The sequence below is a fragment of the Narcine bancroftii genome, chromosome 3 (assembly GCF_036971445.1).
Source record: "Narcine bancroftii isolate sNarBan1 chromosome 3, sNarBan1.hap1, whole genome shotgun sequence".
Taxonomy (NCBI): domain Eukaryota; kingdom Metazoa; phylum Chordata; class Chondrichthyes; order Torpediniformes; family Narcinidae; genus Narcine; species Narcine bancroftii.
In genome coordinates, this window is record NC_091471.1 from 166503823 (window position 1) to 166531115 (window position 27293).

Genomic DNA, 27293 nt, shown 5'->3' on the forward strand with positions numbered 1-27293 from the left:
AATTCAGTCACAGTGAAATCACTCACCAACCCAAACAATGTGAAATTTCTTTCACAAACATCTAAGGACTGACTGGTCTCCACATTTGGAGAGTCCAAATACACAGCATCTTGGCTCACAAGATTTCTATCTCTTCCTGAAGTTCTTCAGTCTCTAAAATTTGTGGGATCCATTGTTTTAGGAGTCCTTTTATGTCCGTACCTTCCACACCTTTCAGGCCCACTATTTTTATATTATTACGTCTACTAAAGTTTTCAAGAATGTCAATTTTCTGGGCCAATATATCCTGTGTCTTCGTGACCTCTTTATTCTTTGCTTCTGCTTTTACCTTTAAAGGAGTCATTTCCATTTCCACACATTTCACTCTCTCTTCTACTACTTCACATTGTTTTTTCATATCCATTATTACATTTTCCATTCGTTGAATTTTTGTATCTGCTTCTAATACACATTCTGTATTGACTTTAATCTCTGACATCTAAGTTTCCATCAGCACTCTCACTGGTACTTTACGTCTACCATTTGTTTTTTAGCTTTTACCTTTAATTTTCTTCTGCATCCTTCTTGTCTTTTCCAAATCTTATGTATCTTGCTCCATGCCTTCACTTGTTGTGAAGTCTGCTTCTAGGGCCATTTCTCCTGTATTGCTCTTTATTGGGGTTGCAGCAACTTGCTCTCCTCAGTGTCTTGCTTGGAATGTGCGTTGGCATTCCTCGTTCCGTCTCCGTCAGCCATTGTTGGAGCCCACCCTGCAGCATTTTGCCCCGATGCTGCTCACCTGCTGGCCTCGCAGCTCGGGCTGTCATGCCCAGAGGAGATCCCGGTTCCGGAGTGCAGGTAAGGCCTTCTATTTTGTTTTCTGCCAATTTCTTCGGTTCTTCTTTGCTATTCGATGCGACTCTTTCTTTCTTTGGAGCTATCTTCTTTCTTCAATGTTTTAATGTTGATTCCTAAACATTTTAACTTACAGCTTTAATTTTTTTTTCACCTTTTCAACTATTCTCTGGAGAAGGCTGTTTCCACTGGCTACTCCATTACCCAACCACCTCCCACACAACCGCAAGTAGTTCTCACAAAGTCATGTTTGTCCGGGGGAAGGTGCGCCTTATCACCCGTACTTGTGGAACCTGGGCCTTTGGGTATGACACAGCACCAATTTCTGTGGGCCTTGCACCTTGCTGTTTTGCACGCCATAGAACGTCTGCATGGGCAGCCACTGTTTGAAGGTTATCAAAGACCTCGTCAGCCAACATAAGATGGATGTCCTCTGGTATTTTCTCTAAAAACAACTGTTTGAAGAGCCAGCAAGGCCTATGGTCTTCAGCCAGTGCCAACATGTCATTCATTAACTCCGAAGGGGTGTGGTCCCCAAGCCATTGATAAAGTGCAGCTTGCTTGCACTGTGAGAAATTGTAAATCCGGAGGAAGGCTTTTAGGGCTTTGTACTTGCCAAGAGCTGGTGGGTCCCAAAAGAAATCCATGAATTGACCAGTCGTATCCTGGTCGAGGGTACTTACTACATGATAGCACTTAGTGGCATCCCTTTCTTTCCTGCAAATGTGGAACTGCACCTCAGCTTGCCCGAACCAAACTTCAGGTTGAGTGGTCCAAAAGACAGGCAGTTTGAGTGAAACCACTGCGTTGTCCATGTTGGGTCCAAAATCTGTTTGGGCCCATCAGGGTCACCAATGTAGCAACTGTGTCACAGTGTGAAATGAAGAACGAGTAAATGATCAGACGTAGTCGAGTCAAAGATCAGTAAAAGTCATTTACTCAGTCACAAGCAGCTTTTTAAAATCCCGGGCGTTCCAAATGACATCATTGCCTTGTGACATCATGATGTCACTCAGAACCTCCTGAGCCTGTACGATTAAGACTCCAGTCAGCTGCTACTCTATCAGAGAAATTCTCAAGGAGGAGCAAGGATGTTCAGCAAATTACATCATGTGTTCTGCAAATCAGTCCGTAGGAATGACTATTCTGCACACCACTAATTCTGCACTATTACACCCTCAGAGCAGAGCCTGCAGGTTTATGGAGGAGCACAGAAACCATATTTCCACAATTAACTGAGCCATAAGATATGATAAGTTTTACAATAATTGCACTATCCTTTAACCACAAATTCCAGGCCAACATCCCCTGAAAAGGGAAGTGAAAATGAAATCATTAAATGCAGGCATCCTCCATTTTATTAAAGTGCCTGGGTTCTGGAAAAACTGTATTGTTTGAAAAGGTGTATTGTGAAAAGTACAGCTTTTGTACGAGGTACCAATTACTACAGATGTTAGGAAATTATCCCAGAGATGAGGGGATGAGGAGCTATCGATGGCTCAGGGCCTGTACTCACTAGAGTTTCAAAAGATGAGGGGGATATCATTGAAAAAATGCTGAAATTTGAATGGATTGGAGAGTGGGCACAGAGAAGATGTTTCCAGTAGTGGGAGAGTCTGGGACCAGAGAGCCCAAAATAAAAGTACATCACTTTAGAACAAAGATGAGGAGAAATGTCTTGCTCAGCTAGAGACAGCTGCAGTCAGCCATGGAAGCTGTTATTGGGTAAATTTAAGTGGGTGATTATGTCTCAAACATTATGGGGAGAGGGCAGGAAAATGGGGTTGAAAGGGAAGAATGTATCAGCCATGATTCAAATAGCAGAGCAGACTCGATGGGCCCAATGGCCTAATTCTGTCCGAACATAAGACAGTAAATCAGAAGGCAATCACTTCTCTCGAAGGAAGTATGCCAATCAAAACTTACCACATGGAAGAGGGAGAGGTCTCCCACATAAAACAGTTTTGTTTAATTAATTGATCCCCTTCCTGTTAAATTCCACATTTCAGTTTTGAAGGCACTTTGCCAATGCATCTTCATAGAGAATCAAACCTTCATTACGTTACTGGTCATATTTATATAACCATATAACAATTACAGTACAGAAACAGACCATATCTACCCTTCTAGTCCACACTGATTTAAGTGAATTCCACAAGTACCACCTACCTGCAAACCTCCAAATCTCCCTCACAATCCATGTCCTCATCCAAACTCCTCTTAAATGACAAAATTGACCCTGCTGCAACCATCTCTTCCGGAAGCTCATTCCACTCAGCCATCACTCTCTATTTTTTTGCCCCCTAACCCTTAACTTATGACCCCTCGCTCCAATCTCTCCTCCCCTCAAGGGGAAGAGCCTATTCACATCTACTCTATCTATTCCCCTCGTAATTATATATACCTCTCTATCAAATCCCCCCCCTCAACCTTCTACACTCCAATGCAGTGGTTCTCAACCTTTTTCTTTCCACTCACGTCCCACTTTAAGTCATCCCTACGCCATCGGTGCTCTGTGATGAGTAAGGGATTGCTTAAGGTGGGATGTGGGTGGGAAGGTTGAGAATCACTGCTCTAGACCCAATTGTTACTGAAATATTTTGCATGAGAAAAATTGTCATTGGCCCATTTATCTTTGGAGTTCTGAAACCGTGCACATAACGAGTCAATGAGGTACGATTGAAACAGTGGTTTTCAAACTTTTTCTTTCCACCCACACCCCACCTTAAGCAAGCCCTTACTAATCACAGCACAGCGATGGCATAGGGATTACTTAAAATGGGATGTGAGTGGAAAGAAAAGGGTTACTGCTCCAATGAATAAAGACCCAGCCTTTCTCTGTATTTTCGATACAAATTCCCCCACTCCCTCATTGTCGCGCTCATTCTTTAAGTGAATTCCCGTAAAACTCGCGAGTTTGGGTGCATTGACAAGGTAAACAAAAGAAAATGTATTTATTTTATGACAATGAATGGAATTGGAATCTTAACTCCCGCTCAGAAGGGACGACGTGTCGCCCAATCGGACAGGGACTTCCCCCGCTGTCGGACGTCACTGGTGGACAGTGATGGTCGAGGGGCGGGCCGGAGTGACTCCTTCATAACCAGGCGCGACGCCGACTTGCCAGGTTTGTTTCCGAAGTCGGATGGTTTACTCCTGATTGCATCTTCCGCCGCCTCCCGTGTGTCTGCAGCGAGGCTCGTTGTTTGAAGGGAGATGTATTGGTGGCAGCCAGGGCTGCAGCCTGAACTCTTCCCCAAGTTCAGGGGCGAGCAGATGCGGCACGTTACCTGCGGGGATGGATTCACGGTTCTCGTCCTGGAGAGCGGGAAGGTCTGGCAGAAAGTCGATGCAAAGAAAACGCGATACGGTGAGGAAAGTATCCCGATATTTTGTATCGAACTGAAGACCGGGTTCCGTGCGGTGAATCCCGGTTCTCCTCAGCGCCGGGCTGAGTGTCCCAAGCCATTAGAATTCGTGCATTGGTTTTGGTGCCGGGTACGCATTCTGGCCGCTTGGGCTTTAACTTGACGTTGGTGAGTTTCGGTTTTGTTTCCCCCATCAGTGACAGTAGCCGTGCACTGAGCAGAGGAGCGGGCCGTGTGAAACTCGCTCTCTGTCAAACGGGAGCTTTGCCTGGCTGCAGAGCCTTTTATTGTAGCGAACAGACACTGGACAACAATTTGTTTCCCCCCAAATAGGATTGTTTCCTGAAAAGGGAATTGTGATAGACAACTTCAAGCTGATCACAAAGAATTTCAGATTTGCTGCATCATGTAGGAAGTTGGAGAAACATTAAATATGATTGAATTCAGCATTTAGTGTATATCAGTCATGAACACATCGCAGGACATTGATGCTGTTGTTAACACTCACTATGCTATTTATTGCCGGAAGAATGTGAGCTTTAACGCAAGTTCAATCTATAATCATTGTAATGCACAACATCAGTATATGTGAGCTACTTTTATAGCCTGTCTGAATCTATTCTGACTGAGCATGCCCAGAGCTAAGACAACATTACCACCTGCAGTGAGTGCATGCCCAGGCATGCTTGGCCTGACCAAAACAGCTTGCTTTGTAGGCAATTTAATAATAGACTAAATATGACAAGAAATCATAAAATAGGGTTTTTTTTTAAATGGTATGTGATAGGATTTTTTTAAAGGTTATTTTTGAGATCAGCAGCCAAAATTATTCAGAAAGAAAAATCTTTGTTGTCCAGAGTAATCAATTTCAAAGGCCTATTTTGGGGAATTGCAGCAGGGGAGGATAGGTGAATTGACAAAGCACATGCAAAGAGCTGCCAGTGGCAGCAGGAAGAAGTTTCAAATTCACTTTAAAAAAAAAAATCCATCAATGCTGGAAATCTTCTGCAAAAAGAGGCAAATGCTGGAAATACTCAGCATGTCAGGCAGTATCTTTGGAGGATCAATGTTTCAGGTCAGAGAGCCCTCATCAAGTTTCAGGTGATTTCATTGAAGATATTTGCTGGAAGAGAGCAGTTCCACCCTACGAATCTGAACCTGGGCCCCAGCCACAGACTCATTCTCCGAATCACTCTCCATGAATCCCTCATTGTGAACATTTCAAGTATAGAGCAGAGATTTCTAGACATCCTCTAAACCAGTTGTTTTCAAACTTTCCTTTTCCACTCACATACTTCCTTAAGTAATCCCTAAATTATAGATACTTTGTGAATTGGTTTTTTTTAAATAATTTTTTATTTTTCACACCATAAACCACATTAACCATGATACATACTTTTTCCTTTTCAAATATATACAATGCCATTTTCTCCCCTCCCATCCCACCCTCCCTACCTCCCCCCTCCCGTCCATTTAAAGTACAAAATCTAGGATACATTAAACCAGTCAAACAATGTTGTCATTCAATAAAAATAAACAAGAAATTTCACTGAGTCAATTCTTTTCATTTCCTTCTCCTTTCGTTAATTTAGGTAGTGAATGTCTCCGGTAGATTTTCGCTATTGAGTTTCATCTAAGGCTCCCATATTTGTTCAAATATTTCAATATTATTTCTTAAACTATATGTTATTTTTTCTAATGGAATACATTTATTCATTTCTATATACCATTGTTGTATTTTCAAATTATCTTCCGATTTCCAGGTTAACATAATACATTTTTTTGCTACGGCTAGAGCTATCTTAACAAATCTTTTTTGTGCATCATCCAAATCAATTCCAAATTCTTTGTTTTTTATGTTACTTAGGAGGAAGATCTCTGGATTCTTTGGTATATTGTTTTCTGTAATTTTATTTAATATTTGGTTTAGATCTTCCCAAAATTTTTCTACTTTCTCACATGTCCAGATTGCATGAATTGTTGTTCCCATTTCTTTTTTACATCGAAAACATCTATCAGATACTGTTGGGTCCCATTTATTTAACTTTTGAGGTGTAATGTATAGCCTGTGTATCCAGTTATATTGTATCATACGTAACCTCGTATTTATTGTATTTCTCATCGTTCCAGAACATAATTTCTCCCATGTTTCCTTTTTTATCTTTATATTTAAATCTTGTTCCCATTTTTGTTTAGTTTTACCATTTGTTTCCTCATTCTCCTTTTCTTGCAGTTTAATATACATATTTGTTATAAATCTTTTGATTATCATTGTATCTGTAATCACATATTCAAAGTTACTTCCCTCTGGTAACCTCAGACTACTTCCTAATTTGTCCTTCAAGTAGGATCTCAATTGGTAATATGCCAGCACTGTATCTTGAGTTATATTGTATTTATCTTTCATTTGTTCAAAGGATAATAATCTATTTCCTGAAAAACAATTTTCTATTCTTTTGATCCCTTTTTTCTCCCATTCTCTAAAGGAAAGGTTATCTATTGTAAAAGGGAGTAACTTATTTTGCGTCAATATTAGTTTTGGTAATTGATAATTTGTTTTATTTCTTTCTACATGAACCTTCTTCCAAATATTGAGTAGATGATGTAATACTGGAGAACTTCTATGTTGTACCAATTTTTCATCCCATTTATATAATATGTGTTCAGGTATCTTTTCCCCTATTTTATCTAATTCTAATCTAGTCCAATCTGGCTTTTCCCTTGTTTGATAAAAATCTGATAGGTATCTTAATTGTGCGGCTCTATAATAATTTTTAAAATTTGTCAGTTGTAAGCCTCCTTACCATTCTGTTAATTTATCTAGTGCTATCCTCGGTTTCCCCCCTTTCCATAAAAATTTCCTTATTATTTTCTTTAACTCCTTGAAGAATTTCTCTGTCAAGTGTATTGGCAATGCCTGAAATAGGTATAATATCCTTGGAAAAATGTTCACTTTAATACAGTTTATCCTTCCTATTAGTGTTAGTGGTAAATCTTTCCAATGCGGTAAATCTTTCCAATGCTCTAAATCGTCCTGTAATTTTTTCATTAGTGGATAATAATTGAGTTTATATAGTTGGCCGAGATTTTTATTTATTTGTATACCTAGGTATCTTATTGCTTGCATTTGCCATCTGAATGGTGATTCCTTCTTAAATTTTGAGAAATCCGCATTATTCATAGGCATTGCTTCACTTTTATTTACGTTAATCTTGTAACCCGACACTTCTCCATATTCCTTCAATTTCTTATAGATACTTTGTGAATTGTTACTGAAATACTTTGCTTGAGAAAAATTGTCATTGGCCCTTTTCCTTTGGACTTATGAAACCGTGCACTTAATGAGTTAATTAGGTACAATTAAAACAGTGGGTTTCAAACTTTTTCTTTCCACTCACATAAGTAATCCCTTACCAATCACAACACCTATGGCATTGACAAGATAGTTTAATTTTTTCCCCATTCCACACTGAGCACTCTTTCTTCAGCCTCCTTCACTGCTAGAATGAGGCCATATGCAAGCTAGAAGAATAGCACTTCATATTCAACTGTTGTGACTGAAGAATCCGAGTCACTGGAGACCAAAAGCTAATAAATGTAAAAGGTTTTATTCAATAAGGCACTGAGTGGGAGATCTTCTTGGTAGAAGCCCCAAACATTGCAAGGTCCTTTACACTCTTAAGAATATCAACTGAGGATATATTTTACAGACATATGATTCCATATAATTACAAACATATTCAAAACAGAAGTAGGCAGAGAATCACATAATGGAATCAAATTCACGTAGCCCATTGTTTTGCATCTGGAAATATGGTTCCAATGCTCTGTAATCAGATAAAGATTGCTTTTGGTGAAGATGGGGTTTTTGAATGATTGAACATCAATTAACACATAATAATGAGATGTTTGAGGGACTCTGTAGTCCAGGCAGCATCCATACAGTGATGGTCAGTTAACATTTCAGATCAAGACCCTCTATCAAGACTTGGGAGAGAGTCGATAAAAACATTGACTGACCGTTTCCACCCATGGATACTGACTGACCCAATAAGTCCTTCCAGCCTCTTATTATTTGGTCCAGATTCCAGTATTTGTAGTTTTTGTGCTCATAGTGCTTGGACACCCCCTGCATATCCCCTCCTTGGATTCTGGACAGAAAGAAGTCCTAGAGAGGGAAAACATTAAGGAGATTTCATTGAAGTAAGAAAACAAAATATCCTCCACTAAGGGTCCCCTTCCCAATGATGAGGCTACCATGTCCCTACATGAACGTACATCTGAAGTATCTATCGTCAAACCTATCTACACGAACCTCACAGTGATGGAAAGAAAACATCAATAAAACAGGCATGTGACCAAAACCTCATCTTAGATACACTGTGTCTGTCCTCTTGATGCTTTCAACCAGTGTTTGAAGATGATGGCCTTGTCCTTCATGGAACTTGGCTATTTTTCTTCCCTATAAACTCAATGCATCCTTATCTTTGCCTACTTGGTCTCTCAACAACATTAAAACTACAAAGTATGGCTGTCAGTAGGTACTGCGGGGTAAGCTGGGTCACTTAATTTGTTTGAGGTTAACCTTCTCTGCCATGATAGAGGATGGTCCAGCTCACATTGATCACAAGTCTCTTGGCAGGACCCTTTGAATATCTACAGAAAAGTTGAGGTAAGTTTATTTCTGAATGTCTGTAAAGGTCTCACTCCAATGGCATCCCCTCCTGGCATGTTCTTTAGCCAACTGTTCCCACCTCTTCAAGTTCATGTGGTGTGTGTTTATTCCCATCCAATCTAGAGTGACTGTTATAATCTCTTGAATGGCCTTAGAAAATCACAGATATTCCACATCCACTAGTTACTCCTCTTCTGCTTGTTGCTATCTCAAAAAACAATAACAGATTTGCAAAACATGATGTCTCTTTCATAAATCCACATGGTTTCTACTCAATCCTGTTATTTCTGTTCACTTTTCCACTTGGTTTATAATAAATTGCATTGCTTCCCCTCCTACTGATATCAAATCAACAGTTTTTGTGGTTGTCCATTGTTTCTCATCCTCCTTTCTTAACTACTGGGGTTACATTCGCTCCCTTCCATTTCATGGGAACCATTTCAAGAATAAGGATCTTGGAAGATGACAACAGTGTAACCACTATCTCCATGTGTACATTGAAACCTCGGGACTCGTCTTTTCAAGACATGGGGATGTATTGCCTTGTTAGTAACAGTTGAACTTGTGTTTTATGCCTGGATTGGAAGATTAATTGGCCATTGTAAATTGCTCCAGTGTGTGGGTTGAATGGTAGAATTTTGAGGGTGGAATGAGAGGAAGGAAAGGAGAATGTGGGTGGAGGTGGGATTAAAAATTAGATTTGAAGTAGCTTTAAGAAGGAACATCAGAAGGTGGAGTTAGGTCATAAATTAGATCAGCCATGATCGTATTGAATGGCAGAGCAGGCTCGATGGGCCATTTTTGGCCTTCTCCTGTTCCTACTTCCTATGTTCCTATGTAATGCTGGATGGCAGTGCTGTTGTACAAATTGCCTGATCTTGAACCCCTTTAAAAATGATGGTGTGAATTCTGTGCACTGAAAGCTTTTTTTTCATGACATCTCTCTATGACTGTGTGATTATTATTCTCAATCAACAAATCATAATAATACACAGTCCCTGAGCATTAATAATTTGTAATCTTTCCATGCAGGGCAGTTTCCTCGTTTCAAGAAACAAAAGATTCTCTTTGCAGACTGTGGAACATCTCATATTCTGTTTCTTTCTCAAAATGGGAATGTGTTTCACAGTGAAGTCAAATCAGAGACATCTGCAGGAACGATCTCCATAATGAACCCACAGTAAGAACAGTATTATTTGGGTTTGAACAAAGTTGGCATTTTTACATCCTTCTATGCTACCGTTTGTTATTTAAGCCATAGTCATAAAACACCTACACTTAGAAAGAGAACATAGAACACTGCAGCATAGTACAGGCCCTTTGGCCTTCAATGTTGTGTTGACCCAAATATTCTTTAAAAAAAAATACTAAACCCTCCCTATCCTGTAACCCGCTATTTTTTTTCTTCCATCCAATGCCGCTAATGTTTCAGCCTTCACCACCATCCCTGGCAAAGCATTCCAGGCACCACAACTCTCCATGCTTGTATGAAAAAAAAACATATCTCTGATGCCTCCCCTATAATTCCCTCCCTTCACTTTGTACACATCCTCTGGTATTTGATATTCCTGCCCTGGAAAACAGGCACTGGCTGTCCACCCTAACTATGCTTCTCAGAACCTTGATGACTTCTCTCAAGTCCCCTCTCATCCTTCTGCGCTCCAAAGAGAAAAGTCCCAGCTCTCCTAACCTTTCCTTATTTTATTATCAAATCCAGGCAACATTATTGTAACTCCCCTCTGCACCATCTCTATAGCTTCCACATCCTTTCTATACTGAGGTGACCAGAACTGAACACAATACTCTTAAGTATGGTCTCACCAAAGATGTGTAGAGTTGTATCATGACCTCTCTACTCTTGAACTCAATCCCCCCTATTAATGAAGCCAAGGATCCCATAGGCTGTCTCAATGCTTTGGCTAACTTGATTTTCAATTAAAGAAACTTTTAGAGGACCTCCAAATAGTTAAAGATTGAAAGTTTCAATGGACAGCATTGGTTAACAGTACAGACCCATAGTAATTAATGGGGAGGATTTTCTGAGCAGGAGACAGAACTGCTGTCAGTTATACTGACTGATTTACTTGGGAGAATTTGGCAAATACATGTTCAGATAAATCTCTGTTCTTCCATGTGGATACCCTTTGGGTTCTCTGGTTTCCTCTGTCACCCATAGATGTGCTGGCAGTGTAAATTGCTACTGCAAATTGCCCTGTCTGAAGGCAGGGTTTATGGTCATCAGTGCAGGTTTTCTTGGCTTTCCATTTAGAAAGGCAAGGGTAACGAAAGACTCCCATTAATTTAGAACTCTTATTTTAAAATGGCTTGTAACATTGAAAAGATTTTCCTTATTTACTTGTATAATATGGCTCATTGTGTTTATGCTGGCTCTCAGCAATCTCATCAGTCCCATTTTTTTTATCTTCTCTTATATTCCCATTGACACCCTCCTGACTCTCCTGCTGCCTAGCTGGACTAAAGGAGAATTTAGAGTGGCCAATTAACCTACTGTAACAATATTAATATTTGGGGAGAATTTATAGGATTTAGAGTAGGTCACATACATACACACATTTTAAAATAGATCCTGTTTGAAAGACAGAAGAATTCACATTGCAGGATCTCTTGGAGAATGGAAGCACCTTTCACAAGTAGGTGTTAATTGAACTGATGTCATAAAATGTTTGACCATTGTTGCTATCAGTACCCTTTCTGCAAAGTGATCACAGAAAGGTTACTCCTGGATTGTTTACCTAAGATAACAACAGATGGAGCAGAAGAAAAAACTCCTGTTGTTTGCTGGAGAAGGTGGGGGTTTTGCAAGTCATGAGTCACATGCTCTCTTTGGAGTTTCAGTTGGAAAAGAAAGAGAGTTAACAGCTCAGTCAGTCAGTGTGTGGGACATTGACAAGTAACTGAAAAGTGCAATCCAGGGATAACTGTTTGAAACTGATGAAAGCAAGTTCCAGAGCAGTAGATGGCTGGAAGTGCTATCTGTCTGATGTTTCTCTTGAAATAGAGGAAGGAATGGAACTCTGTGGTAGCTTAAAGAAAGAAGTTACCATCTAGAAGACCTTGATGGGGCAAGTTTCATCAGCGAGATCCTGAGGTGACTAGTGGTGGTACCTCAGTTGTGGAAATTGTGGAGCAACAAATATCTCTGCAAACCCTACAAGAACCTTCCTGAGTGGTAAACATTTACCCTTCAAGCACCAAGCCTGGTGAACTTTATACATGTTAAATTCTGTGCACAGTATGGTGATTGCCTGCAACCAGAGAACTTGAAAGAAGGAGCAGTGAGATTGAACTGTGAACCAAAGAACTTTTCTTGAATTTACACACACATTACATACACGTGCGCTTAGAATTAGGAGGGGGTAATTTGGGTTAGTGTTGAGTATAGTATAAGAATAGAGTTAAGTTCAAGTTTGATTCTATTTTCATGTTTGAAGTTGATTAAAAATAACTTTTGTTTTGAAAGCCACTTGTCTTGGTGAATGTCTATTGCTGCTGGGTTTTGGGGTCCTTTGTCACACTACAAACCAGAAATAATGGTGAAAATTCCCCACAAAGCACTGGAGGTCAGGAATGAACCCAGGACACTGGAAAGAAATGGCAATAGAACTAGCTGCTGCATCAATACTCTGCTCAATATCCTATGAGAAAGCACTCAGGTGAAATGAGGCAGATTATATATACTTAGAAAGTCTCAGGAATTGTGCAACGTTATGTTCATTATATTTTTATATTTTCAGGTTATTTGAGAGTTTATGTGGAAACAATATTATACAAGTGGCTTGTGGAAATAACCACTCACTTGCGCTCTCCAAAGGTAAAAACTAAATTAAGATTTCTTTATTGCAAATTAATCAGAAATAATATTGCATTAATAAATTGTACACCCTGCTCTACAAATAGTACAGCCACCGCCCTTCACCTAGCCATCACCCACCTTGAAAATAAAGACTCATATGTTTGAATGCTGTTTAGTGACTTCAGTTCAGCATTCAACATGATCATACCTCAGTACCTGATAAGGAAGTTGGACCTGCAGGGACTAAATGTCTCCCTCTGCATTTGGATCCTGACGGATCAGAAACGGGACCTCTAAGACTATCACACGGAGCCTCCCAGGGCTGCGTGGTTAGTCTACTGTTAACTCTGCTGACCCACAATTGTGCAGCCAAACACAGCTCGCACAGTTCGTTGATGGTGGGCCTGATTATTAAGAACAAGGAGGCAGCATACTGAGATGAAATGCAGACACTAACAAACTGGTGCAAACATCCTGCATCAGAATTTTTAAAAAAAAAAAAGAAATGGTTGTCAACCTCAGAAGGCCTGTGGTAATCATGCACTCCTGATCATTGACGGCTCTAACATTGAGATCTTCAAGAGTATCACGTTCACCTGGGGGAGAACCTCACCTGGTCCCTTAACACCAGCTCCATAGCCAAGAAAGCCCAAGAGTGCCTCTATTTCCTGCAAATGCTGAGAAAAGTTCAGCTCTCACCCTCCATCCTCTCTACATTCTACAGAGGATGTATTGAGAGCATCCTATGCAACTCTATCACCACCTAGTTTGGAAGTTGTACCACCTCGGATCGCAAGACCCTGCAGAGGATAGTGAAGTCAGCGAAAAAGATCATTGGGGATCCTCTTCCTAATATGGAGGACATCTACCAATCACTGCAGACAGAAAACAATAAACATTGTGAAAGACTCCACAATGTATGTAAACCATTCTCCCTTTTGCCACCTAGCAGGTGGTACCAAAGGGTGGGAAACCGCTTTTTCTCCTAAGCCATCAGGCTCCTGAACTCCCAGTACAGATGTGCATAGTGCGCCATGGACTTCCAGTGTATTCATCTTAATAGCCTTGAATCTATGTAAAAATGTGGTCCTGGTGAAACACTCTCATCCTTGAACAAATCAAATTATAGAACGGGACCATTCCATTGAGTTAAAAGCTGAAATAGCATTTGCCGCAGCAGAAGTCAAATGATTGGCCCAGACTATTAGCCATGAGTTGAAATCTCACCAGGCAATTGGAGTATATAAATGCAAGAGTTTGTAAGATGCATTTGTAAAATAACAGTGGCAATGAAATTACTGGATTGCCATAAATAACACTTCTGATTCACTTGTCCTTCAGTGTCCTCTGAATGATTCCACTGAATAATAGAAAAAGCTTGAATCACTTATGCATATTTGAATAATGATCCAGAACTGTGTACCTTCATTTAGATAAAGTTCTCTATCAGGCAGCACAAGCAAGTATAACATTTATTACCTGGACTAATTGCAGAAGACCAATAACAGAGAGGGTTAAAAAAAAAAACAAAAAAAACACAGACTGCTGGAGGAACTAGCAGGTTGAGCAGCATCTGAAAGGGAAAATGAATCTTCGATGTTTTGGGTTGACACCCCACATCAGGACTGAGAATGGAAAGGGAAGATAGCAAATATAAAGAGGGGAGGGTTGAGACGGGGACCCATTGGTGAGAGGTGGACCAAGGAGGGGTGAAGGAGTAGAGGAATGAAGTTAGAAGATAGAGGCAGATGGAAATGATCAATGAGGAAAAATAGGGAAAGGAAAAGAGGAAACATATATCCTGAGAGGAATACGTCAGAGAGTCTTATTGGCCAAATAGGGGGAATCGATAACTAGAGAACTTGGGTTTAAGGTGAGAGGGGAGAGATTTAATAGGAACTCTTGAGGGGTAACTCTTTCATAGAGGGTGGTGGGTGTATGCAGCGGGCTGCCAGAGGAGGTGGTTGAGGCAGATTCTATTGCAATGTTTAAGAAAAAAAGGGGTAGGATGGCTTTAGAGGGATATGAGCCAAACACAGGCAGCTAGGACTTGTGTGGGTGGGACATTTTGGTTGGTGTGGGCAAGTTAGTCCTAAGTCAATTTTTCCACACTGTATGGCTCTATGATTATGATCTGTCAGAGGAATATGACATGTTGTTCCTCTCGTTTTGCCTCACCCTGGCAGTGGTGTTGACTGAGGATGGACAGGTTGATAACAGGGATAGGAAGGGGAGTTAAAATGGCTTGGAGCTCAGAGCTTGGAATGGCTGTTGTGGACTGAGCCTAGCTGCTCTACAAATGGTCCCCAAGTCTATCTGGTCTCACCATTGTGAATGTCACGTCAGAAGCACCAAATGCAATAGATGAGGGTGGTGGAGGTGCACATTAATCTTTGCCTCACCTGCTCAGGCTGTTTAGGTCTCTGGAAGTTGGTGAGGGAGCAAATGCAAGAACAAGTATTACACCTCCTGCAGTTGCAGGGGGGGAAGGACCAAGGGCTAGGGAGGAGAGGGATGTGCAAATAGAGTTTTTGGAGGCAATAGTCCCTGCAGAAAGGGTTAGAGAGGGGAAGAGGTGCCTGGTGTTGGGATTCCATTCTATCATCTACAGTCTTGTTGTTTCTCCAATGTAGAGTGCCTTATTTCCTTAGTTTTTGAAAGCTTATTTCACTGAACATTGTGCCATTAATGACATGTAAATTAAGCATAAGATTTATTTCTAGTGAAGTAGAAATGAAAAGTAGTGAAGTTAAAATAAGTTAATATTGAGATTCTTTAGGTAATACTTGGAGCAATGTGTACAGTCTGGTTGCTATTAATCATCGAGTCATTCAACACAAACAAGCCTTTCAATCCATTATATCCATGATAATCACCAAATGCATATCAACATTAATCCCATTTTTTTCTCTTTTTTCCCTATCAATTCTCTATTCTCTCATTAACCTGCCATTCACATATAGTGGAGCCAGTTTATAGTAGGCCAATAATATATGGATTCACATGTTTTGAGCATGTGGGAGAAAGCTGGAGCACACAGGAGAATTATGTGTGCTCGCAGGGGGAGCATGGAAACTTCTCACACAGAGCACCCACAATCAGAATTGAACATGCTTCTGGAGCTGTGAGGCAACAGAGCTTGATGTTGGCCATAGAGCCACCTAATTGCAAAGAGGATGTAGAAGACCGAGAAGATCTATCAAGAGAATCTCAGAAATGCAAGGATATCGTATATCAGGAAAAGATCACAAGATAAAGGAACAGAAATAGGCCACTCAACCCATCAAGTCTGCTCCGCAACTCCGCCCTGAACTAAACTGTTCACGCATCTAGTTCCAAATACTGGCATTTTCCCCATATCCCTTGATACCCTGACTAATTAGATGCACAGACTTGGTCTCATCCCCAATGATAAAATGACTGAGGGCTGACCTGTTAAATGTCTTTTAAAGTGCTGAGAGGTTCTGACCAAACTGATATGGAGAGAATGCTTCTAATTTCATAACTAGAAGTCATCAATGTAAGGTAGCAAGAAATCTGTCCAGGAATTCAGAAATATTCCTCACCCAAAGAGCGATGGGAGTGTGGAATCATTACAACAGGTAGTGATTGAAATGGATAGTACACATCCAAATTTATTGTCACATTATACCTGGTACAGTAAGAACAGTTCTTCCACAAGCAGTCTAGCAAGCCATCTCCAACATCCATATAGCTATACCAAGTCAAGGGCCAAGAGCACAATTACAGAATATTAGGTTGGTTTGTACACAGCAAGGGCAGTGGAAGAGCATTGATGTGAAGCTTACTCAGGAGTTTGATGGCTACACAATTTTATACCCATTAGCCTGCTTCCCAATGGGAGAAGAGAATGTGTCTGAGGTTGGATGGGTCCTTTGTTATGTTGGTTACCTTTCCCAGGAAGCAGGAGGTGTAGGTGAAGTCGATGGGGGAGGGGAGATTGTATGAAGTTCTGAGCTGCAAGTGTACAGACAGTCCTCGGGTTACCTTGGTCTGTCCATAAAGCTGAATTTGTACATAAGACAGAATAGGTAATTCGATTCTTAATTTAGCATTTGTGAGGTAATATGATGCCCAGGCGCCAATTGGGGGCACAATGCGCATGCACATTTATGCACATGCGTGAATTGGGGAACAGCCCGTTTGTAAGAATGAGTTGTTTGCAACCTGGGTAGTGCCTGTATATCTATATTTACACCAAAATTCTTACATGGTGAACAGGTACTTTGGAAAAATATTCTACAATTAAAATGAGGCAATAAATACAAAAGATAGATAATAAATATTTAGTTATCCTAATTTTAAAAAAAAATGACTGCAATCATACAGGTAATCCTTTAGCTCTATGAAGTTTAGCTGTCACAGTGTATGGATTGGAAGGGTTTAGAGGGATATGGGCTGAACACAGGCAAATGGGATTACCTTGGTAGGCGTTGACAATTTGAGCTGAAGGGCATGCTTCTGTGCGGTAGAAATGTATGACTGTATTTGTAGGAGCCCAAAAGATAATACTTTACCTCATTTAACTTCTCTTGGCAGATGGCCAAGTTTTTGCCTGGGGACAGAACACCTTTGGTCAACTGGGTCTCGGTACAAGAAATACCATCTCTTGTTCTCCTCAGACATTGGAAAGTTTTTCTGGGGTCCCAGTGGCTCAGGTCGTAGCTGGAGGAGAACACAGCTTAGCCCTGACACTCTCGGGGGCTGTATTTGCCTGGGGAAGAAATAATCACGGGCAACTGGGCCTCAAGGACACAGTGGGTAAGAACATTGAGAGTTATATCAGTCTTTTCCTTTCTGTGACCTTCATTTCCAAGCCAGGTTCGTACTCTGGTTGACAGTGGATCATACTCTGTCCTTTTCTTGACATTCCACATTTAACTGGGAATCCTCTGGTGATAAATACCCTGAACAAAACCAGTTTTGACCTGAGCCATATTGGACCAAGCCTTCCAATCATAACCATGCCATGCTAAATGGCTTCATCATGTCAAATTTCACAAATGTTTGGGAATGTATTTACAAACATTCAAAAGCTGTTTTAAAAAAAAAAAATTGTGCAATACACAAGCCTGCTGTAGAAATTCAGCAGGTCGCGTAGCATCACTTTCCTTCCTTTGGATGCTGCGTGACTTGCAGAGTTTCTTGAGCATGTTCTACATAATATCATGTTTAAAAAAAAATAATTGTAGTATTCAACTGTATAATTTAAAAAAAAAGTAAAATTTTAAGTTTAGACATGCGGGATGGTAATCGGAACTTCTTGCCCACAAGCATATGCCCCCACCAAAAGCATCAATCACCCATATGTTTTGATGGGTGGGAGGAAACCAGAGCATTGGGAAAAACCCCACATAGACTCGGGGAGAACATACAAACTTATTACAGACAGCACTGGATTGGAACCTAGCTGTGCTAAATTTCTGAAAGTTAGAGAATTTAACATGTTTGTATCATCAATCTATAGCTAATTTTTTAGAGAACCTATGCAGAGGGGAAACTTTGCTGTGTTCCTGCAGGAAAGCAGCAGGAACTGTTACTTTGTTGCTGGTCTCTCTTGAAGAACACACTCAGAATGACAACAAGGGGGAATCTCACCAAGAAGTCTTCAGTCACACATACTACCTCAGGAATCTGACTTTCATGCACGAAAATGCCAGTCGCTCCATATGGAATGGCTGGCATTTGTCAACATTCATTTGATAGACTGAAGCTCAATCAATAAATCTGAAAATAGGGAGGGGAAGGTGTAAGGAGGGGAAAATAAGGACTCTGTAAATCATTACGTGGAAAGGGGATGTAATATTTTGTTTATTGGATTTGGAAAAATTTTTTAAAAATTTAAAAATAATTTGAACATAATGGGAGATCATCTCAAAAATTCAGTTGATTTAAAAATGCTAAATTCTTAGAAATGGCCTTTGTTGCAAAAGTAACCTGCACTTTGCATTACTTAAACTGTGAGTGCTGACTATTGGATTCCTCCAAGGTGAATCATTTCATTGGATTCCTCACTGAAATGAACTCATCGCACAAAACATTTTATAGAGACAAAATCTCACTGATTAATTAAACACCTAAACTCAAGCTGTGATAGTCCACAGATCTTCAGGACAAAATTTTACAACAATATCAAGTGCATTTGTGATTGTTATATTTTCACTTATTCAAATGGTTTTAGTTTGATCCTTCATGGTTAGTTACTATTTGCTCAAAACACATGAGAAACGACTGTCATGGTGGTAAGATGAAGGAGTATGGGTTGATTAGTTTTTATTTTCTCTTGCAGATGCTCTTATTCCCAAATATGTGCAACTCTTGGAATGCAAGAGCATCATCTATATTTCCTGTGGAGAGGAGCACACTGCAGTTCTGACAAAGGTTTGTTCTGATAGAAATTAAAATCTTAATGATTTGCTCTGTTTTAGTGAAGAGGGAGCGGTGGGGTGGTGGGGGGGGGGACATTTGGCTGAGAGACAATGGTTTGATGAGCAAAGCTTTTGATGAAGACAGCAAGAAACCATCTCAATGGATGTATTGTTAAAGAAGAAAATCTCCAGGTACTGAAGCAGGGTGCAATACATAAACATACTGGAGAAACTCAGCAGGTCATGCAGCATCCATGGGAAGTAAAAAGCAATTAACAGTTCAGGCCTGAGCCCTTCAGAAGGGATCTGTCAGGAATTTGTCAGGATAATTGATTGCCTTTTACTTCCTATGGATGCTGCATGACCTGTTGAGTTTCTTCAGGACTTTGTGTATTGCACACCTCAATTTCAAATGTGCCTTGTGGAATAGATCACAGTAGAGAGAAAACAGACACATGAAGATAGATTCCTTGAATTAAATAGATAGGGCTTAACATTTTCCTGTTTTACTTTTGGTTCATTTTGCTGGGTAGTTTTTTATTCAGTCTTCATTAATGTTGGGATATTTTTGGTTGCTGAAAGAAATTTCAGTTACGTTGCTGAGTCAAAGAGCACAAAACTAGCCCTTCAGCCCACAAGGTCTGTGGCAACTATCATGCTCAAATGTTTGTTTATTCACCCAAAATTACTATCACCTCCAGCAGATTCTATCATCTACACATGCAGGACAATTTACTGTGAGCAGTTAACTAACCAATTCACATGTTTATGGAATATGAGAGGAAATGGGACCATCTTCAGGAAATCCATATGTGCATAGGAGGAATGTCCAAGCTCCACGCAGTACTGGACTTCAGAATTGTGGGGCAGAAGTAGTTGTACTAAGTGCTCTACTATGCTATCCCATTGCATCAACCTTCTCCAATCTCTAAAAATTGCAACTAATATATCCTAATAAATCCTCCATGAACATTGGTGGAATCTTAATTCACTAGTAATCACAAATCCTTATCCCCCTCATTTCCACCCTTGCTTTTGTCCTTCCTCACTATTGACTCCACACTTCTTACCCTCCTTTCCTGTTGTTGTTAAACTCCTTACTGGCAATAAAATTATTATTGCCCTTGCTCTGTAACTCTGGACTGTGCTTTACTATGTACAGGTTGACTAACTAGACTGCTCAGAAAACAAGTTCACACTACACATTATAATAAACGAATTTCCCACAGGCAGGTGAGATTGGCCTGAAGTCTTCACCAACAATTTTGAAAGCTGCCGGCAGAATTCTTAAAGATAACTAAGTTGAAAATGTAAATTCTGTATTTATTCATTGCAGGCCTAGAGTGAAAATAAAACCATTTTTTTTTTAAAGTTTTTAATCAGTAAAAATCGTTAAAAAAATCAAGTTCTCACAATATAATTGCAAGCACGTGAGTTGTATTTTCAGGCTTTATTTTTTTTTGCATTTAAAGAATTCACTAAACCTGTCTGAAAGTAGAGTGTGAATATACAGACATTCAAAATGTGGTGGGGTTTTTTTTCAAATCAAAGGCTTTTTTTAATATAAATTACCTGAAAATAAATTATATTTTCTTCTTCCGTTTCTATTTTTTTCTTTCGCTTTCCTTTTTTTTCATTGGATTGGGTTTTTTTCCTCTCTTTTTACTATTAAGTTTTGATATATTATGAAGATTGTGGTTTGGAGTTTGGGATTCAGTTCACATTTTGATAAAATTCACTTAATAATTTAATAAGAAAATAATTAATACTTTATTTACAATTTATATAGGTCTCGTTATATGGAATGGTTTATTTATTCTGTGTAAATATCACTTTACTGGTTTACACCTTTCGGTGGATAAGTTCTTCATTAAATTCAATGAAACTATTTTAGAAATAAAGGAATGTGGTGGTTAATTCAAGGTAGATTTAGCTGGAACTGTAATTCTGCATCACTGGATGCTTGGTAACTTTTGGAACATGTACTATTTGCTGAGAAAAAGCAGCACTCAGGCATGGTCATGTAAATGCCAAGGTCCTAAGAAGTGAAATCACTGTTAAAGGTTGGCACAGCACTATAACAGCACCAGCCACCAGGTTCAAATCCGTCACTCTCTGTAAGGAGTTTGTACATTCTCCCTATGACCATGTGAGTTTCCTCCTCCATTCCAAAGACATATGGGGTTAGCTGGTTAATTTGTCACATGGATGCATTTGGGCGGCACAGTCCCCTTGGCTGGAAGGACCATGCTGTATGTTTTTTTTTAAAAGTATATTAAAATGATTTTCTTCTCTAGGATGGGTTTGTTCTCACTTTTGGAGCTGGGGCATATGGACAACTTGGACACAACTCAAGAAACGATGAGATTAAACCTCGATTTGTTGGCGGACTCTTTGGGAGAAAAGTTTCTCAGATTTCGTGTGGAAGGTGAGGGGATAATAACTTAACACAACAAAATCTACTCAGCTTCTGACCAGTTTATGTTCCAAACAGAAGGTTTACATTTATGGAACACTTCAGGTGCTGAAACTGTTTTCCTATGTGTATCTGTTTGTCATATATTTTCTTATCTGTGAAGTTATTTTTATACTGATCAAGTTTAGTAGATTCTTTTTCCTCACCACAGTAAGAAATGCCTTTGTCATGTATATAAGTGTTATTCTTGGAGTAACAAGTGGCCATTGGGGTTGGTCTGTTAATTAAGTCCTGGCTCTTTAGTTCTTGTTTTAGTGATTAAAATATATGACTATTCTATAAAATTGCGGCCTCATTATTGCCTGCCTGTTATCCATGTAAAAGGGAAATGCATATGTTCTTCAAGAGGATGCAGAACATGATTAAAACATAACAATGACATAGCAATACTACATGCTCCTGTGAAAGTTGTAGTGCAACCACTGTATAGCTATTAACACTGTCTGTGTGTATGTACTAAATGAGCTTGCCCGCCCCTGGAAATCCCCATGAAGACTGTTAATGCCCACACTCCTCCCTCAGTAGCTTGGAACTGGGCCAGCAACATGTGAGATGTGTTGCTGTCTTAAGGTGATTAAAGCCTATTACTGTAAATATTCGTGTATAATGTGTTCCGTGTATAATGCAACCCACCCCATTTTTGAGGGGAAAATTTTTTACCTCCATGTATAATACGACCCCTCCCCCTCACCCGCCTGAGTTGCACTGCCATCTCTCCGGCCGCTCACCCACCTGCCCAAGTCACGCTGCCGTCTCTCATGACTCGCCCGCCCAAGTCACGCTGGCGTCTACCGCTCGCCCTCCCGGCCACCTGAGTCGTGCTACCGACTACCACTCACCCGCCTAGCCACTCAAGTCATACTGCTAGTTGCAGAATTTTTTTTTAAATATAACTTTCATGTATAATGTGACCCCCACCCCTATTTTTGAGGGGGAAAAGGGGGAAAATCTTTTTGCATTATACTCTAATATTTACGGTAATCACAACTCTCTGTCTAATGTGGTTGATCGATAGCGCTACAGGGGTCATTGTGTTTGGTACTTTACTCTAAGCAAGATGCAAAGGGAGCTCAATCTTCCACCAAAACCCTTGATGTTTAATGTGGAAATTGGTAGACAAAAGAGTTGTGTTTTGACAGCTCCTTTCCCAGCTCTCAAGCAGAGCTAACATTTCTGTCTCCTGAAATAGCACTGATTGAAGATCAATATGCAAGGAAATCAGAGAAGCACAGACTTTTGGTTCTGATGAACAGCATAAAATTGGGTGATGGTATCTCACGCAAGATCCATTTTTGCACTTTCAACAGCTATCACACATTGGCCCTTGTTCCGTCGTCTGGTACGATCTATTCCTTCGGTTGCAGAGAGAGGGGACAGCTGAGGAATGACCAAACTGAACACTCAGTGCCCCTTCCCATCCACCTAATGGCTACACCCAGCAATGATGGACTCGAGAATGGTAAGCAAAACAAAGCTTTACAGATACACTGATTGCAGAATTGGAACTGGAATGATATTTAACCTGTTAATGCAATAACTGTAATTTCATCAATGTTATGAAGTTTAATATGTCAGCATAAATTAGTCCTTATTACACTAGGGGATTAAAAAGGAATCAAATGATCAGGTGAAGCAGAATTATAGGCTTCAAATATCAGGGATTCCATAATCATTTGGTTTTCTCTATTTATAATGGGAATGTCCACTAATGTAAACATGTGAGAATTTGACAACCCCCCGCGCAGTGATAATGCTGCAGCCTCTTGGCCAGTGAAGGCTGGTTTTGCAATCTGTTTCATTTGTATAGGAAGTTGCGTTATAATATAGGGAGGGAATATTTACAGCACAGGGAAAAGCTCACTCCTCCTGAAAGATTAGAGGATACTCTGTGTCACTCAGGTCTTTGGTCCACTTTGCCTGATAGCCCTATGCAATAATGTCAGATCTTATCAATGGAACTGAAGTATAGTAAAATCACTGGTATCTGGGACCCATGGAGATTAGTAGATGCTGGATTTTATGGTGACTTGAGACTTACTTTTACAATGCCTGACTTGTACACCAGCATTAAGAATAAGCAGTTTAAAAGATAAAAATACAATACTGCACTGACAATAAACAAACTTCATTTGCATGAATATATAAACCTTACTTTATTTTAAATCACATTCTTCAAAAGCATTTAAACCATCTACAGGTTCCTCTCCCTCCCAATAGATGGAGCTGCAGAAATATGAACAATAACATTATAATGAACCCCCCCCCCCCCGCCTCCATTTAGAGATCTGTCCGGGGTGACTTTCACTTAGCAAGAATAAGGAGACATTGTAATGGAGAGCAGCATCAATCAGCTCTTCATCCTGGACGACGCCATCTGCTGGCTGCTGGCTGCTCCCATCTTCACTATGTTTTTGAGTTGCTTCAAAAAAAATTTACTTTTGTGATTTTAAACTTATGTATTTTACCTATTATTTTATTATTTATTTTAATTTAAAAATTTTATTTTCCTCAATTTTTTTTTGCCAGTTGCTTGAGCTGCAGTTGCTTGAATTCTGAATTACCAGGGTTTTATTGCAGTGAACTCAGAAGTCCTGACTTTTGGCTTAACACATTATAAAGTAAAGAGTTAGCTTCACTATGTATATAGGAATGTCTCCGTTTCTTCAGCTTCAAGTTAATGTGGGCAATTGATAAAAGTATAAGATGAAGGATACCAGGGGACCGCTAGAAAAAGTAAAACACGAAAGTCTGCAGACACCATGGTTGAAATAAAAACACAACGCTGGAGAAACTCAGCAGGTCAAACAGTGTCCTTTATATAGCAAAGATAAAAATACATGACCAACGTTTCGGGCTTGAGCCCTTCATCAAGGTATAGAAAAATGTTGGCAGGCATCTGAAGAAAAAATGGAAGAGGGAGAGGTATGATCCCAAAGGCAGGAATTAATAGGTGGATAAGGGAGGGAGGGCACAGCAGCAAACAGGGGGAAGAGGGATGGCTCTGAATAGAGAGGGAAGGGGTGAAGAGTTGAGGGAAAGAAGACAAGTGGATAGGAAACGGAGGGAGAGAGGAAAGCAGGTTAGCAGAATCTGGAGGTCAATGTTAATGCTATTCAGTTGGAGAATGCCCAGAAAGAAGGAAGATCAAGTGTTGTTTCAGTGGTCTTGGTGGGATAGTACATGAGGCCACGAACAGACTTGTGAGTATGGATGCAGAATTGAAATGGTTTGCTCTATGTGGACAGAATGAAGGTGCTCAGTGAAGCGATTTCTCAGTCTGCGCCCAGTCTCTCCGATGTAGAGAAGGTCTCAAAGGGAGCACCAGATGCAGATCACTCTTGTGGATACACAAGTGAAGTGTTGCTTGGCCAGTTAGGAGCCCCGAATGGTTTGGCACTTCCTGCAGCCACAGGGGAAGGTGAAGTATTCCCTTCTAGCAATTTTCCATCTCCGCCTCATTTGTTCCCAATTAAGATATTCCAGTCCAGATCATCCGAAACATCCACCTTCTTTCACAAACGTGTCTTCCCCTTCACCACTATCAACTCAGCCTTTACTCACATCTCCTCCATTTCCAGCTCATCTGCTCTGGCCCCCTCTGCTCCCAGAAACAACAAACGCAGGATACCTCTTGTCGGTACCTACCACCCCACCAACTTCCGCATCCATTATCTTCTATAATTTCCCCCACCTACAACATGATCCATGATCCCACTACACCTTCTCGTCTCCTCCCCACTCTGCCTTCCATAGGGACTGTTCCCTCCATGACTCCTTTGTCCACTCATCCCTCCCCAGCAATTCCACCACTCACCCTCCCATGACCACAGCAAATGCCACACTTGCACCCACACCACCTCCTTCATACAATTCGGGGCTCCAAACAGGCCATTCATGTGAAGCAAAACTTCACTCGTGTATCCGTGAGAATGATCTGCTGCATCCGGTGCTACTTTTGTGGCCTTATCTACATCAGAGAGTCACGGCCCAGACTTGGAGGTTGCTTTGCTGAGCATCTTCGCACTATCCACATCCGTGACAGGGATCTTCCAGTGGCCAACCATTTCAATTCTGTGTCCTACTCCCATACTCACATGTCTGTCTATGGCCTCATGTACTATCACATCAAGACCACCCATAAATTGGAGGAATGACACTTGATCTAACGTCTTAGCACTTTCCAACTGGATCAGAAATTTTGATCTCCAGAGAATCATGGCAATTATCTTGAGTTGGCCAAGAAGTGATAACCAAATCTGTGCACATTGTGATTTGTAACTTTAGAACAGGACAGTGAACAAATTTGAACAAGTAATGTAATAATGATACAGTTTAATTATCATTCTGAGGATTGTGGTTTTCGACTTTGTATCTGGATGATGTTCTTGCATTTCCTTAAATAAACCAGAACTTGAGTCTCAACTGATCAGCCCCATAGCAAGACCATTGCCAGGAATGTGCAAAGAACTTAGCTACTCCTATTTCACTGTGACTTAGAAAATTACGTTCCACTATGCTTTAAACCACCTGTTAATGAGAACAATCAGGTTCTGTTCTCCAATCAAAACCCATCCAAACACCTAACTGAAAATGATTACCGGAGATACACAAAACTCTAAAATGAATTTATTGGGCATAGATGTAAACACATCATTTAAATCAGTGCTCTCCATTTAATCTGTATTCACATTACTTCATAGGCTGCCCAACTAAGCAAAATGTCAGAAGAATATTTGCTGGAGCAAACCTCAGCTTTGCAGACTGCCATGTTGAAAAGGTAAGCACAGGAGTGACCTTTAGGTCCAGGAGAAATGTCGGTGGTGTAACTTTGGAGTGGCAATGGGAGTTATTTGGGTTGCACAACAGTTCATTGTGTCTGACATTTTTAAAAAAAAAACTATTTTTATAGTTTTACTTAATGAGTTCTAAAGGGATAGTGGAACCAAATTCAGCAAAACTTTCAAAAGGCATAAATATGAAGGAGAGCATATCATGAGTGGGGAAATAGCAGAATTGGATCATGGCCCCTTTCTTTTGTGATAGATTCTATGAATCAAATCCTGTTTCAGTACAGAGGCTGAGTGTTCCTCCTCGAAGGTCATCCTTGGTATTGTTTGTCTGATTCTGCTAAAATCAAGAAAGATTTTGCCTTGGATTTTTCAATGAAATTACTCTATTAGGCAACTAATAGGACCTACTCTGTCAACACTGGAAGGAATGTGCTCGTGATCATAACCTGTCCTTGTCAGGATCCCTGCAGAGCTGATGGTATTAGTTCCATTTCTCTCTGCTCAGTGGTTTTATGCTCCTGCTTCTTTCCGGTTGACCATTCAAAAATAAACGAGCCATTTTCAAAATGCAGCAGGTCGGATGATAGCTATGTGGGAGTCTGCAGGGGTGTTCCTGAGGTTCCAATTACATGCTATTTCAATTTTAAATCCCATTCTTATTCTGATCCATCCGTTTATGACCTTTTCCACTGTCATCATTAGACCCAATGTAAACCAAGGAAACAATATCATATCTTCTATCTAGGTACCATCAAATGTTCCAACTTCCCTCTTCGTGCTCCCCATGACCATACTTGTGTACTTTTCTCAAAATATTTTTAATAAATGCCTCCCAACTAGCCAGTAGTCATGCTGCTTATTACTTGACCTATCTTAACCATTCTCCAAATGGTATTTAGAGACACAATGCATTGCAAATGCTGGAATCTGGAGCAAAAAGCAAACTA

General features: G+C 40.2%; 1 protein-coding gene across 4 annotated transcripts in view; it reads left to right on the forward strand.

The window, feature by feature from the left end:
* The first annotated feature begins 3917 nt into the window (after nucleotides 1-3917).
* LOC138757803 (probable E3 ubiquitin-protein ligase HERC3) overlaps nucleotides 3918-27293 on the forward strand; it is a 94427-nt gene continuing 71051 nt past the window's right edge. For 3 of the 4 annotated variants that reach the window (XM_069925728.1, XM_069925730.1, XM_069925729.1), the window contains exons 1-8: nucleotides 3918-4204; nucleotides 9910-10057; nucleotides 12633-12709; nucleotides 17252-17473; nucleotides 19002-19093; nucleotides 21378-21508; nucleotides 22864-23015; nucleotides 26257-26333. In XM_069925728.1, the coding sequence (XP_069781829.1) occupies nucleotides 4051-4204; nucleotides 9910-10057; nucleotides 12633-12709; nucleotides 17252-17473; nucleotides 19002-19093; nucleotides 21378-21508; nucleotides 22864-23015; nucleotides 26257-26333 (1053 nt within the window). In that variant the 5' untranslated portion in view covers nucleotides 3918-4050. The remainder of the gene's footprint in view (nucleotides 4205-9909; nucleotides 10058-12632; nucleotides 12710-17251; nucleotides 17474-19001; nucleotides 19094-21377; nucleotides 21509-22863; nucleotides 23016-26256; nucleotides 26334-27293) is intronic. The other variant, XM_069925731.1, reaches the window with a different exon arrangement.